The 14,702-nt window shown below is 49.4% G+C and overlaps 1 protein-coding gene across 1 annotated transcript in view; it reads left to right on the forward strand.

The window, feature by feature from the left end:
- Positions 1-1,423: 1,423 nt before the first annotated feature.
- LOC148504695 (cytochrome P450 11B, mitochondrial-like) overlaps positions 1,424-14,702 on the forward strand; it is an 87,908-nt gene continuing 74,629 nt past the window's right edge. Inside the window, exon 1 of the mRNA XM_088448588.1 lies at positions 1,424-1,713. Coding sequence (XP_088304714.1) covers positions 1,424-1,713 — 290 coding nt within the window. The remainder of the gene's footprint in view (positions 1,714-14,702) is intronic.

Genomic DNA, 14,702 nt, shown 5'->3' on the forward strand with positions numbered 1-14,702 from the left:
TCTACACAATTTATTTGCAAGGCCTCGGTGACCAGACCTCTCATCTATAAAGCCCCCTAGTGACACTACAGATTACTATGTACTGAGCTGAATCCGGACGCTGGACCGCTCAGTCTCTGTCATTGTATGTGGGAAGGGTCTGCGTTTAGTGGCATGAGAAGAGACGTCGCACCTATGGAATATGCTGTAATCACCATACAGGTCAGCGCACTGGGGGCCGTGTGTACACACAAGACACAGGTACTACAAACACCAGCAAACCTGCCCAATGCTCCTGCACCGTCCCTTGTTAGTGACCTTCATGTTCCCCTTATACAGATTATCTTTTTGATGTCTGGATGCATCTAATTAACACAATGTTGTTTAAGCTGATAATGATACTTTAAATATCACTTCAGTCATCAGAGGTCAGAGAGGGGAGACAGGGTGGTCCGAGGGAGGGGACAGCTCTGTGTCATGGAAAGATCTGGTGATGATAACTGGTGTATATGAGAATGATACAGGACATCAGTGAGAGACCGAGGGCGGGAGACATCACTGCCTGAGAGAGAGAGGGAGACATCGCTGCCTGAGAGACAGAGGGAGACATCGCTGCCTGAGAGACAGAGGGAGACATCGCTGCCTGAGAGACAGAGGGAGACATCGCTGCCTGAGAGAGAGAGGGAGACATCGCTGCCTGAGAGAGAGAGGGAGACAGCGCTGCCTGAGAGAGAGAGGGAGACAGCGCTGCCTGAGAGAGAGAGGGAGACATCGCTGCCTGAGAGAGAGCAGGGAGAGAGAGAGGGAGACATCGCTGCCTGAGAGAGAGAGAGAGACAGAGAGACAGAGACATCGGTGCCTGAGAGAGAGCAGGGAGAGACAGCAGCAGGGCGTCACACTGAGATGCGGAAGGAAGAGTGGGATCTATAGAATAGGGTGAGAGGGATCTATAGAATAGGGTGAGTGGGATCTATAGAATTGGGTGACTAGGATCTATAGAATTGGGTGAGTGGTATCTATAGAATTGGGTGAGTAGGATCTATAGAATTGGGTGAGTGGTATCTATAGAATTGGGTGAGTAGGATCTATAGAATAGGGTTAGTGGGATCTGTAGAATAGGGTGAGTGGGATCTATAGAATAGGGTGAGTGGGATCTGTAGAATAGTGTGAGTGGGATCTGTAGAATAGTGTGAGTGGGATCTATAGAATAGTGTGAGTGGGATCTATAGAGTAGGGTGAGTGGGATCTGTAGAATTGGGTGAGTGGGATCTATAGAGTAGGGTGAACGGGAGGCACGGCTAGGTGAGAAGGAAACAGCAGGTCCTGTGTGACAGAATTAGACAGCATTTACATGAAAGGTTGGATGAAGCGATGAGAATCTGCTCCAACAAGGTATAACGTGCGAGACAGTTTAGGGCACAGATAAAGAGCAGGTCCATTAGCCATGTTGGAGAGGACAGTTCTGCGACAGGTTGGCTCCTGTTTTACAAAGCATCAACCGTGGGAACCTACAAGCCTTTTCTTGATGGGGGTTTCCCGACTGTCCACAGCCCCACTCATCCAGGAAGCCACCACAGATATCGCTGCCAGCAGCCAGACTCTGCCATACCAGGCCATCCCCACAACTGGTCGCAACCCCTGGTACAACCTCTTCCAGTTCTGGAGAAGAAACAGCTTCCAGCGCATGCACCATGTCATGGAGGAGAACTTCCAGCGCCTGGGGCCTATATACAGGTCTGGTACTTATCTCCTGTCTGATTTCTGTGGAGGGGGACATTCATCCCAGTATGTCTGTGACTGGGACAGTAGTGGGAGTTGGGATTACACCATTAATAATCTGGAGCAGTGACATAACTCTGTCTCCACCGACCTGCTCTAATCCCTCCTATACTGGGGCAGAAAGCTCTGCAAATGCCGGTATCAGTCAATGGTGCCACAGTCATAGCCCAATTGTGCCTATTTAGCTGTCCTAGCATCTGCTTGAGGTCTCCAGACTGGCAGCTGGATATACCTTACTCACCATTGTGGTCATAGCAGGCTTCTGTCCTAGAGATAATGAGATATTGTCTGTGATAATGGTGCATTGGGAGCTCTGGGATTAGTTTAGAATAGATTCACTATTGATGCTGGACTGACTAGAGGGGAGCGTGGGGGTTGTGGAAACTGAGGAGAGGGGAGCACAGGGGGTTATAGACGACTAATTTGAGGGGAGCGCAGGGGTTGGGGGGACTAAGGAGAGTGCAGGGTTTGGAGAGACTGAGGAGAGGGGAGTGCAGGGGTTGCGGGGACTAAGGAGAGTGCATGGGTTGGGAGGACTGAGGAGAGGGGAGTGCAGGGGTTGGGAGGTGAACTGGCAAAAGGGGATCTCAGGGGCTGGGGGACAAATGAGAGGGGAGCGCAGGGGTTGGGGGAGCTGAGGAGAGGGGAGCGCAGGGGTTGAGGAGGACTGACAAGAGGGGAGCACAGGGATGGGGAGGACTGAGGAGAAGGGAGCACAGGGTTGGGGAGGACTGAGGAGAAGGGAGCACAGGGTTGGGGAGGACTGAGGAGAAGGGAGCACAGGGTTGGGGAGGACTGAGGAGAAGGGAGCACAGGGTTGGGGAGGACTGAGGAGAAGGGAGCACAGGGTTGGGGAGGACTGAGGAGAAGGGAGCACAGGGTTGGGGAGGACTGAGGAGAAGGGAGAGCAGGGTTGGGGAGGACTGACAAGAGGGGAGCGCAGGGGTTCGGGGGGCTGGAAAGAGGGGAGCGCACGGTTGTACTGTACTCTACATGCTAACGCCTTGCACCTACTACGCTGGTTATATGGTATCAGACGGTATGCAGTCGGGATCCCAACGGTCTAAATCTCAACCGTTGGCATCCCGACTGTCTAATCCCGGCAAGGGTCTAATGACAGGTGTCGAAATCCTGGGTGCGGACAGCCGCAGGGGGGAGAGTTAGGTTAGGGGCTCCCGTGGGGGACTTAGGGGTAGGCAGCCCCCCGGGAGGGTTGGGGTTAGGCTAGGGGAAATTAGGGTTAGGTATCCCCGGGGGGAGGTTAGGGTTAGGCACCCCCCAGGAGACTAAGGTTTAGGCAGCGAGGAAGGGGGGGTTAGGTTTAGGCACTTAGAGAGGGGTTAGGGTTAGGCACTTAGAGAGGGGTTATGGTTAGGCACTTGGGGGAAGGTTAGGGTTATGGCACTTAGAGAGGGGTTAGGATTAGGCACTTGGGGGGGGAGGTTAGGGTTAGGCACTTAGAGAGGGGTTAGGGTTAGGCACTTAGAGAGGGGTTAGGGTTAGGCACTTGGGGGGAAGGTTAGGGTTAGGCACTTAGAGAGGGGATAGGGTTAGGCACTTAGAGAGGGGTTAGGGTTAGGCACTTGGGGGGAAGGTTAGGGTTAGGCACTTAGAGAGGGGTTAGGGTTAGGCACTTAGAGAGGGGTTAGGGTTAGGCACTTGGGGGGAAGGTTAGGGTTAGGCACTTAGAGAGGGGATAGGGTTAGGCACAGAGAGGGGATAGGGTTAGGCACTTAGAGAGGGGTTAGGGTTAGGCACTTGGGGGGGAAGGTTAGGGTTAGGCACTTGGGGGTAAAGATTAGGGTTAGGCACCCATAAGAGAGGGCTGGGTTAGGCACTTGTGGGGTTAGGTTAGTTTGTACTCACCTTAGCTGCTGTCAGGATCTTCACCTCTGCTGGGCTTCCGCTCTCAGGATTTGATGCGGCCGATGGTAAATCATACCGATCCCGGTCAGATGGCTGATCCTAGTCCTCTATTATGGTCAGACGGCTGATTCTAGTCCTGTATTATGGTCAGATGGCTGATCCTAGTCCTGTATTATGGTCAGACGGCTGATCCTAGTCCTGTATTATGGTCAGACGGATGATCCTAGTCCTGTATTATGGTCAGACGGATGATCCTAGTCCTGTATTATGGTCAGACGGATGATCCTAGTCCTGTATTATGCTGCGCTGGTTATATGATCAGACGGCTGATCCTAGATCTGTTTTATGGTCAGACGGCTGATCCTAGTCCTGTATTATGGTCAGACGGCTGATCCTAGTCCTGTATTATGGTCAGGTGGCTGATCCTAGTCCTGTATTATGCTGCGCTGGTTATATGGTCAGACGGCTGATCCTAGATCTGTTTTATGGTCAGATGGCTGATCCTAGTCCTGTATTATGGTCAGACGGCTGATCCTAGTCCTGTATTATGGTCAGACGGCTGATCCTAGTCCTGTATTATGGTCAGACGGCTGATCCTAGTCCTGTATTATGGTCAGACGGATGATCCTAGTCCTGTATTATGCTGCGCTGGTTATATGGTCAGACGGCTGATTCTAGATCTGTTTTATGGTCAGACGGCTGATCCTAGATCTGTTTTATGGTCAGACGGCTGATCCTAGTCCTGTATTATGGTCAGATGGCTGATCCTAGTCCTGTATTATGGTCAGATGGCTGATCCTAGTCCTGTATTATGGTCAGACGGATGATCCTAGTCCTGTATTATGGTCAGACGGCTGATCCTCGTCCTGTAATACGCTGTGCTGGTTATATGGTCAGGCTGCTGATCCTAGTCCTGTATTATGGTCAGACGGCTGATCCTAGTCCTGTATTATGGTCAGACGGCTGATCCTTGTCCTGTATTATGCTGCGCTAGTTATATGGTCAGACGGCTGATCCTAGTCCTGTATTATGGTCAGACGGCTGATCCTAGTCCAGTATTATGCTGCGCTGGTTATATGGTCAGACGGCTGATCCTAGTCCTGTATTATGGTCAGACGGCTGATCCTAGTCCTGCATTATGGTCAGACGGCTGATCCTAGTCCTGTATTATGCTGTGCTGGTTATATGGTCAGACGGCTGATCCTAGTCCTGTATTATGGTCAGACGGCTGATCCTAGTCCTGTATTATGCTGCGCTGGTTATATGGTCAGACGGCTGATCCTAGTCCTGGATTATGGTCAGACGGCTGATCCTAGTCCTGTATTATGGTCAGACGGATGATCCTAGTCCTGTATTATGGTCAGACGGATGATCCTAGTCCTGTATTATGCTGCGCTGGTTATATGGTCAGACGGCTGATCCTAGTCCTGTATTATGGTCAGACGGATGATCCTAGTCCTGTATTATGGTCAGAGGGCTGATCCTAGTCCAGTTTTATGGTCAGATGGCTGATCCTAGTCCTGTAATACGCTGTGCTGGTTATATGGTCAGACGGCTGATCCTAGTCCTGTGTTATGGTCAGACAGCTGATCCTAGTCCTGTGTTATGGTCAGACAGTTGATCCTAGTCCCGTATTATGGTCAGACGGCTGATCCTAGTCCTGTATTATGCTGTGCTGGTTATATAGTCAAACGGCTGATCCTAGTCCTGTATTATGGTCAGACGGCTGATCCTAGGGCCTGATTCAGACCCACTCGCGAGCGGCTGTACGCTCGCAAGTGGGTCGATGGTCTGCACTGAGCATGCGCACGACGGAGGGAGCTCCGTCGTGCGCATGCGCCAGACACGACGAGCGAAGGACTTTCCTTCGCTCGTTGTGTCCGATCAAAGGGGGCGTGCTGTCAATGTTGATTGACAGCACGCCCCCTTTGGTGGGCGTGCCGGGGGCGTGCCTCCCTGACGGGGGCGTTCCCACGGGAACGCCTCCCGTCAGAAGCCGGCCCACTGACATCACTAGTGATGTCAGTGGGAGTGATTTTGGCTCTGATAGAGCCAAAATCACTCCGGAGCTTGCGGTTGAAAACCTCAACCGCAGGCTCCGGCTCGCAATTTCGATGGTCGCGATGGTCACGACCATCGCGGCCATCAAAATGCACGCTCGTATAGCCTGTAGGTGGTGACCCACAGCTATACGAGCGTCCAGGAGGACGCTCCATGAAAAAGGAGCCCGGCCCTCATGCAGAGCGTGCGCTCTGCTCAGAGCGTACGGCTCTGAATGAGGGCCCTAGTCCTGTATTATGGTCAGACGGCTGATCCTAGCCCTGTATTTTGCTGTGCTAGTTAAATGGTCAGACGGCTGATCCTAGTCCTGTATTATGGTCAGACGGCTGACCCTAGTCCTGTATTATGCTGTGCTGGTTATATGGCTGATCCTAGTCCTGTATTATGCTGCAGTTATATGGTCAGAAGGCTGATCCTAGTCCTGTATTATGGTCAGACGGCTGATCCTAGTCCTATATTATGGTCAGACAGGTGATCCTAGTCCTGTTTTATGGTCAGACGGCTTATCCTAGTCCTGTATTATGGTCAGATGGCTGATCCTAGTCCTGTATTATGCTGCAATGGTTTTATGGTTAGACGGCTGATCCTAGTCCTGTATTATGGTCAGACAGCTGATCCTAGTCCTGTATGACAGTCAGACGGCTGATCCTAGTCCTGTATTATGCTGTGCTGGTTATATGGTCAGACGGCTGATCCTAGTCCTGTATTATGGTCAGACGGCTGATCCTAGTCCTGTATTATGCTGTGTTGGTTATATGGTCAGACGGCTGATCCTAGTCCTGTATTATGGTCAGACGGCTGATCCTAGTCCTGTATTATGGTCAGACGGCTGATCCTAGTCCTGTATTATGGTCAGATGGCTGATCCTAGTCCTGTATTATGGTCAGACGGCTGATCCTAGTCCTGTATTATGGTCAGACGGCTGCTCCTAGTCCTGTATTATGCTGCGCTGGTTATATGGTCAGACGGCTGATCCTAGTCCTGTATTATGGTCAGAGGGCTGATCCTAGTCCTGTTTTATGGTCAGATGGCTGATCCTAGTCCTGTATTATGGTCAGATGGCTGATCCTAGTCCTGTATTATGGTCAGACGGATGATCCTAGTCCTGTATTATGCTGCGATGGTTATATGGTCAGACGGCTGATCCTAGTCCTCAATTATGGTCAGATGGCTGATCCTAGTCCTGTATTATGCTGCGCTGGTTATATGGTCAGACGGCTGATCCTAGTCCTGTATTATCGTCAGACGGCTGATCCTAGTCCTGTATTATGGCCAGATGGATAATCCCAGTCCTGTATTATGCTGCGCTGGTTATATGGTCAGACGGCTGATCCTAGTCCTGTATTATGGTGGGACGGCTGATCCTAGTCCTGTATTATGGTCAGATGGCTGATCCTAGTCCTGTATTACGGTCAGACCGCTGATCCTAGTCCTGTATTATGGCCAGATGGCTGATCCCAATCCTGTATTATGCTGTGCTGGTTATAGGGTCAGACGGCTGATCCTAGTCCTGTATTATGGTCAGACGGCTGATCCTAGTCCTGTATTATGCTGTGCTGGTTATATGGTCAGATGGCTGATCCCAATCCTGTATTATGCTGCGCTATTTATTTGGTCAGATGGCTGATCCTAGTCCTGTATTATGGTCAGACGGCTGATCCTAGTCCTGTATGACAGTCAGACGGCTGATCCTAGTCCTGTATTATGGTCAGATGGCTGATCCTAGTCCTGTATTATGGTCAGATGGCTGATCCCAATCCTGTATTATGCTGCTATGGTTATTTGGTCAGACGGCTGATCCTAGTCCTGTATTATGGTCAGACGGCTGACCCTAGTCCTGTATTATGCTGTGCTGGTTATATGGCTGATCCTAGTCCTGTATTATGCTGCAGTTATATGGTCAGACAGCTGATCCTAGTCCTGTATGACAGTCAGACGGCTGATCCTAGTCCTGTATTATGGTCAGACGGATGATTCTAGTCCTGTATTATGGCCAGATGGCTGATCCCAATCCTGTAATATGCTGCGCTGGTTATATGGTCAGACAGCTGATCCTAGTCCTGTATTATGGTCAGATGGCTGATCTTAGTCCTGTATCATGCTGAGCTGATTATATGGTCAGACGGCTGATCCTAGTCCTGTATTATGCTGCTCTAGTTATATGGTCAGACGGCAGATCCTAGTCCTGTGTTATGGTCAGACAGCTTATCCTAGTCCTGTATTATGGTCAGATGGCTGATCCTAGTCCTGTATTATGGTCAGACGGCTGATCCTAGTCCTGTATTATGCTGTGCTGGTTATATGATGAGACGGCTGATCCTAGTCCTGTATTATGGTCAGACGGCTGATCCTAGTCCTGCATGACAGTCAAATGGCTGATCCTAGTCCTGTATTATGGTCAGACGGCTGATCCTAGTCCTGTATTATGCTGTGCTAGTTATATGGTCAGACGGCTGATCCTAGTCCTGTATTATGGTCAGACGGCTGACCCTAGTCCTGTATTATGCTGTGCTGGTTATATGGTCAGATGGCTGATCCTAGTCCTGTATTATGCTGCGACAGTTATATGGTCAGATGGCTGATCCTAGTCCTGTATTATGGTCAGACAGCTGATCCTAGCCCTGTATTATGGTCAGACAGCTGATTCTAGTCCTGCATTATGGTCAGACGGCTGATCCTAGTCCTGTATTATGCTGCGCTGGTTATATGGTCAGACGGCTGATCCTAGTCCTGTATTATGGTCAGATGGCTGATCCTAGTCCTGTATTATGCTGCAATGGTTATATGGTTAGACGGCTGATCCTAGTCCTGTATTATGGTCAGACGGCTGATCCTAGTCCTGCATGACAGTCAGATGGCTGATCCTAGTCCTGTATTATGGTCAGACGGCTGATCCTAGTCCTGCATGACAGTCAGATGGCTGATCCTAGTCCTGTATTATGCTGTGCTAGTTATATGGTCAGACGGCTGATCCTAGTCCTGTATTATGGTCAGACGGCTGACCCTAGTCCTGTATTATGCTGTGCTGGTTATATGGTCAGATGGCTGATCCTAGTCCTGTATTATGCTGCGACAGTTATATGGTCAGATGGCTGATCCTAGTCCTGTATTATGGTCAGACGGCTGATCCTAGCCCTGTATTATGGTCAGACGGCTGATTCTAGTCCTGCATTATGGTCAGACGGCTGATCCTAGTCCTGTTTTATGCTGCGCTGGTTATATGGTCAGATGGCTGATCCTAGTCCTGTATTATGGCCAGATGGCTGATCCTAGTCCTGTATTATGGTCAGATGGCTGATCCTAGTCCTGTATTATGCTGCAATGGTTATATGGTTAGACGGCTGATCCTAGTCCTGTATTATGGTCAGATGGCTGATCCTAGTCCTGTATTATGCTGTGCTGGTTATATGGTCAGACGGCAGATCCTAGTCCTGTATTATGCTGCGACAGTTATATGGTCAGACGGCTGATCCTAGTCCTGTATTATGGTCAGACGGCTGATCCTAGCCCTGTATTATGGTCAGACGGCTGATTCTAGTCCTGTATTATGGTCAGACGGCTGATCCTAGTCCTGTATTATGGCCAGATGGCTGATCCTAGTCCTGTATTATGGTCAGATGGCTGATCCTAGTCCTGTATTATGCTGCAATGGTTATATGGTTAGACGGCTGATCCTAGTCCTGTATTATGGTCAGACAGCTGATCCTAGTCCTGTATTATGGTCAGATGGCTGATCCTAGTCCTGTATTATGCTGCAATGGTTATATGGTTAGACGGCTGATCCTAGTCCTGTATTATGGTCAGATGGCTGATCCTAGTCCTGTATTATGCTGTGCTGGTTATATGGTCAGACGGCTGTTCCTAGTCCTGTATTATGGTCAGACGGCTGATCCTAGTCCTGTTTTATGCTGGGCGGAAGCTCCTGCTCTCCACCTGGGATGTAGGGCTCTCCCCGTATCTGCTCCCTGATATTAGAAGTAGCAGTTTTGTGTCCCATTCTGAGGCTCCTCACCTTGTACCTCATTGCGGGGTCTATAGATCAAGGTGACTCTGATGGGGAGATGTATCTTGGAGTGTTTGGAGAGAGATAAAGTGGCATAATTGCCCATATCAACCAATCAGCGTCTAACTCATTACAAAGACTGTGCCAGAACCTTCCCCACTTTATCTCTCCCCAAGGCTCGGTACCTCTCCCCCTGAGTCAGAAAACTTCAATGGCAACAGGTCACATAGATATTGGGGAATTAGCCCATGAGGAATGGTGATACTGTCATCTATGAAGGGATAAGGTCACCGGATCCTCCCCACACAGGAAGCTAAGGGGCTCTATTTACTACAATCCGCATTGGTAATGCAGATTGTAGTGTGATATTACCGACTGAATTCGCATTGCGAATTCAGGCAATGTCACAGGGATTTACTACAAATCCCTTACAGGGACAGAGCTTGCGATAAAGCTCTGTTCCTGCCAATCCCCTTCGGAGCCTTATCACGGTATTTTCGCAAAAAATACCATGATTAAGTGCCTGCGCATGCGCCGACCGGTCGCCGCTGCTACCCCCCCTCCAGTGCTAAGCCTTTCCCCCGGTGCTAAGCCCCGCCCCCCGCGATCGCGGACCCCCCCCCCGCGACCCCGCTCTCCCTTACTTACACTTACCTGCATGCTCCAGGCCTCCGGTGATGTTCTCCATTCCTCCAGTCAGGTGATCTCCCATACTGCACTGGGGCCCGATCACCTGATGAACGGGCAGCAGTGCACTGTGGGAGACCAGCTGACCGGAGGGGAGTCATCACCGGAGGCCCGATCACCGGTCCCTGGAGTCAGGTAAGTAATTTTTTTTTTACTATTTTTATTTTTATTTTTTTTTACAGTAATCAGCTTGCGGTCTGTTTAGACCACACAGCTGATTACAGGGACCGACTCCCGGCTCTGCTCTCCCCGTTAGAGCAGAGTGGGAGCCCGGTAACCGGGGGAGACCCTGGATAACGCCACCTCCAGGTGGCGTTATTATCACAGGGCTTTCCCCGATATTTTTTTCACATTTATTTTTAGTAACTCTGGTCGGATCACATTTCCCATTACAGTTATGGGAAATGTGATCTGATTACTAAAAATAAGTGATACTTAGGGGTTGGAGTAGAATTTTACGAATTCTACTCCAATTGACCTGTAATAACTATAGGTGATACTAAAATAATGTGAAAAGGGTTTGACAACACAAAACAGCCTTTATCACTTTATTTTAGTAAAAATAATGTTGATAAATAGAGCCCAAGGTGAGACAGGAGACCTAGGGCTCTATTTATCAACATTATTTTTACTAAAATAATGTGAAAAAGGGTGTTTTGTGCTGTCACACCCTTTTCACATTATTTTAGTATCACCTATAGTTATTACAGGTCAATTGGAGGAGAATTCGTAAAATTCTAATCCAACCCCTAAGTATCACTTATTTTTAGTAATCAGATCACATTTCCCATAACTGTAATGGGAAATGTGATCCGACCAGAGTTACTAAAAATAAATGTGAAAAAAATATCGGGGAAAGCCCTGTGATAATAACGTCACCTGGAGGTGGCGTTATCCAGGGTCTCCCCCGGTTACCGGACTCCTGGCCTGCTCTAACGGGGAGAGCAGAGCCGGGAGTCGGTCCCTGTAATCAGCTGTGTGGTATAAACAGACCGCAAGCTGATCACTGTAAAAAAAAAGAAAAAAATAAATAGTAAAAAAAAATTTACTTACCTGACTCCAGGGACCGGTGATCGGGCCTCCGGTGATGACTCCCCTCCAGTCAGCTGGTCTCCCATAGTGCACTGCTGCCCGGTCATCAGGTGATCGGGCCTCCGGTGATGACTCCCCTCCCGTCAGCTGGTCTCCCACAGAACTCTGCGGCCCGATCATCAGGTGATCGGGCCCTAGTGCAGTATGGGAGATCATCTGATCGGAGGAATGCAGAACATCACCGGAGGCCTGGAGCATGCAGGTAAGTGTAAGTAAGCAGGTAAGGGGGTCGCGGGGGGTCCGCAATCGTGGGGGTGGGGCTTAGCGCCGGGGCTGAGCGCCGGAGGGGGGTAGCAGCGGCGACCGGTCGGCGCATGCGCAGGCACTTAATCACGGTATTTTTTGCAAAAATACCGTGATAAGGCTCCGAAGGGGATTAGCAGGGACAGAGCTTTATCGCAAGCTCTGTCCCTGCAAGGGATCTGTAGTAAATCCCTGTGATATTGGCAATGCGAATTCAGTTGGTAATATCACACTACAATCTGCATTACCAATGCGGATTGTAGTAAAAAGAGCCCTCTAGTCCTGTGAGTGTTCTAATAATATGATTGGCTACAAGAGTGTTTATTTATCTTACTCTCCTATTGCTGATTGGCTGTGGGTTGTTCTAGTCCTGTGATTGCTCTAATGCTCTGATTGGCTGCAGGTTGTTCTAGTCCTCTGAGTGCTCTAATGCTCTGATTGGCTGCAGGTTGCTCTAGTCATGTAGCTGCTCTAATTCTCTGATTGGCTGCAGGTTGTTCTAGTCCTGTAATTGCTCTAATGCTCTGATTGGTTGCAGGCTGGGCTAGTCCTGTTAGTGCCCTAATGCTCTGATTGGCTGCAGGTTGTTCTAGTCTTGTGATTGCTCTAATGCTCTGATGGCTGCAGGTTGTTCTAGTCCTGTGACTGCTCTAATGCTCTGATTGGCTGCAGGTTGTTCTAGTCTTGTGACTGCTCTAATGCTATGATTGGCTGCAGGTTGTTCTAGTCCTGTGACTGCTCTAATGCTCTGATTGGCTGTAGGTTGTTCTAGTCCTATGACTGCTCTTATGCTATGATTGGCTGCAGGCTGAGCTAGTCCTGTGAATGCTCTAATGCTCTGATTGGCTGCATGTTGTTCTAGTCCTGTGATTGCTCTAATGCTCTGATTGGCTGCAGGTTGTTCTAGTCCTGTGAGTGCTCTAATGCTCTGATTGGCTGCATGTTGTTCTAGTCCTGTGATTGCTCTAATGCTCTGATTGGCTGCATGTTGTTCTAGTCCTGTGATTGCTCTAATGCTCTGATTGGCTGCATGTTGTTCTAGTCCTGTGACTGCTCTAATGCTATGATTGGCTGCATGTTCTAGTCCTGTGAGTGCTCTAATGCTCTGATTGGCTGCACGTTGTTCTAGTCCTGTGAGTGCTCTAATGCTCTGATTGGCTGAGGGTTGTTCTAGTCCTGTGATTGCTCTAATTCTCTGATTGGCTGCAGGTTGTTCTAGTCCTGTGATTGCTCTAATGCTCCGATTGGCTGCAGGTTGTTCTAGTCCTGTGACTGCTCTAATGCTCTGATTGGCTGCAGGCTGGGCTAGTCCTGTGAGTGCTCTAATGCTCTGATTGGCTGCATGTTGTTCTAGTCCTGTGATTGCTCTAAAGCTCTGATTGGCTGCAGGCTGGGCTAGTCCTGTGATTGCTCTAATGCTCTGATTGGCTGCAGGCTGGGCTAGTCCTGTGATTGCTCTAATGCTCTGATTGGCTGCAGGCTGGGCTCGTCCTGTGACTGCTCTAATGCTCTGATTGGCTGCATGTTGTTCTAGTCCTGTGATTGCTCTAATGCACTGATTGGCTGCATGTGGTTCTAGTCCTGTGACTGCTCTAATGCTATGATTGGCTGCATGTTCTAGTCCTGTGAGTGCTCTAATGCTCTGATTGGCTGCACGTTGTTCTAGTCCTGTGAGTGCTCTAATGCTCTGATTGGCTGCAGGTTGTTCTAGTCCTGTGATTGCTCTAATGCTCTGACAGGCTGCAGGTTGTTCTAGTCCTGTGATTGCTCTAATGCTCTGACTGGCTGCAGGTTGTTCTAGTCCTGTGAGTGCTCTAATGCTCTGATTGGCTGCAGGTTGATCTAGTCCTGTGATTGCTCTAATGCTCTGATTGGCTGCAGGCTGTTCTAGTCTTGTGATTGCTCTAATGCTCTGATTGGCTGCATGTTGTTCTAGTCCTGTGATTGCTCTAATGCACTGATTGGCTGCAGGTTGTTCTAGTCCTGTGACTGCTCTAATGCTCTGATTGGCTGCAGGTTGTTCTAGTCCTGTGACTGCTCTAATGCTCTGGCTGGCTGCAGGTTGTTCTAGTCCTGTGATTGCTCTAATGCTCTGACTGGCTGCAGGTTGTTCTAGTCCTGTGAGTGCTCTAATGCTCTGATTGGCTGCATGTTGTTCTAGTCCTGTGACTGCTCTAATGCTCTGATTGGCTGCAGGTTGTTCTAGTCCTGTGACTGTTCTAATGATATGATTGGCTGCAGGTTGTTCTAGTCCTGTGAGTGCTCTAATGCTCTGATTGGCTGCAGGTTGTTTTAGTCCTGTAACTGCTCTAATGCTCTGATTGGCTGCAGGCTGGGCTGGTCCTGTGAGTGCTCTAATGCTCTGAATGGCTGCAGGTTGTTCTAGACCCATGACTGCTCTAATGCTCTGTTTGGCTGCAGGTTGTTCTAGTCCTGTGACTGCTCTAATGCTCTGATTGGCTGCAGGCTGGGCCGGTCCTGTGAGTGCTCTAATGCTCTGAATGGCTGCAGGTTGTTCTAGACCCATGACTGCTCTAATGCTCTGATTGGCTGCAGGTTGTTCTAGTCCTGTGACTGCTCTAATGCTCCGATTGGCTGCAGGTTGTTCTAGTCCTGTGACTGCTCTAATGCTCTGATTGGCTGCATGTTGTTCTAGTCCTGTGACTGCTCTAATGCTCTAATTGGCTGCAGGTTGTTCTAGTCCTGTGACGGCTCTAATGCTCTGATTGGCTGCAGGTTGTTCTAGTCCTGTGAGTGCTCTAATGCTCTGATTGGCTGCAGGTTGTTTTAGTCCTGTGACTGCTCTAATGCTCTGATTGGCTGCAGGTTGTTCTAGTCCTGTGACTGCTCTAATGCTCTGATTGTCTGCATGTTGTTCTAGTCCTGTGACTGCTCAAATGCTCTGATTGGCTGCATGTTGTTCTAGTCCTGTGATTGCTCTAATGCTCTGATTGTCTGCATGTTGTTCTAGTCCTGTGACTGCACTAATGCT

The sequence above is a fragment of the Taudactylus pleione genome, unplaced genomic scaffold, assembly GCF_031769625.1.
Source record: "Taudactylus pleione unplaced genomic scaffold, aTauple2 ptg000460l, whole genome shotgun sequence".
Taxonomy (NCBI): domain Eukaryota; kingdom Metazoa; phylum Chordata; class Amphibia; order Anura; family Myobatrachidae; genus Taudactylus; species Taudactylus pleione.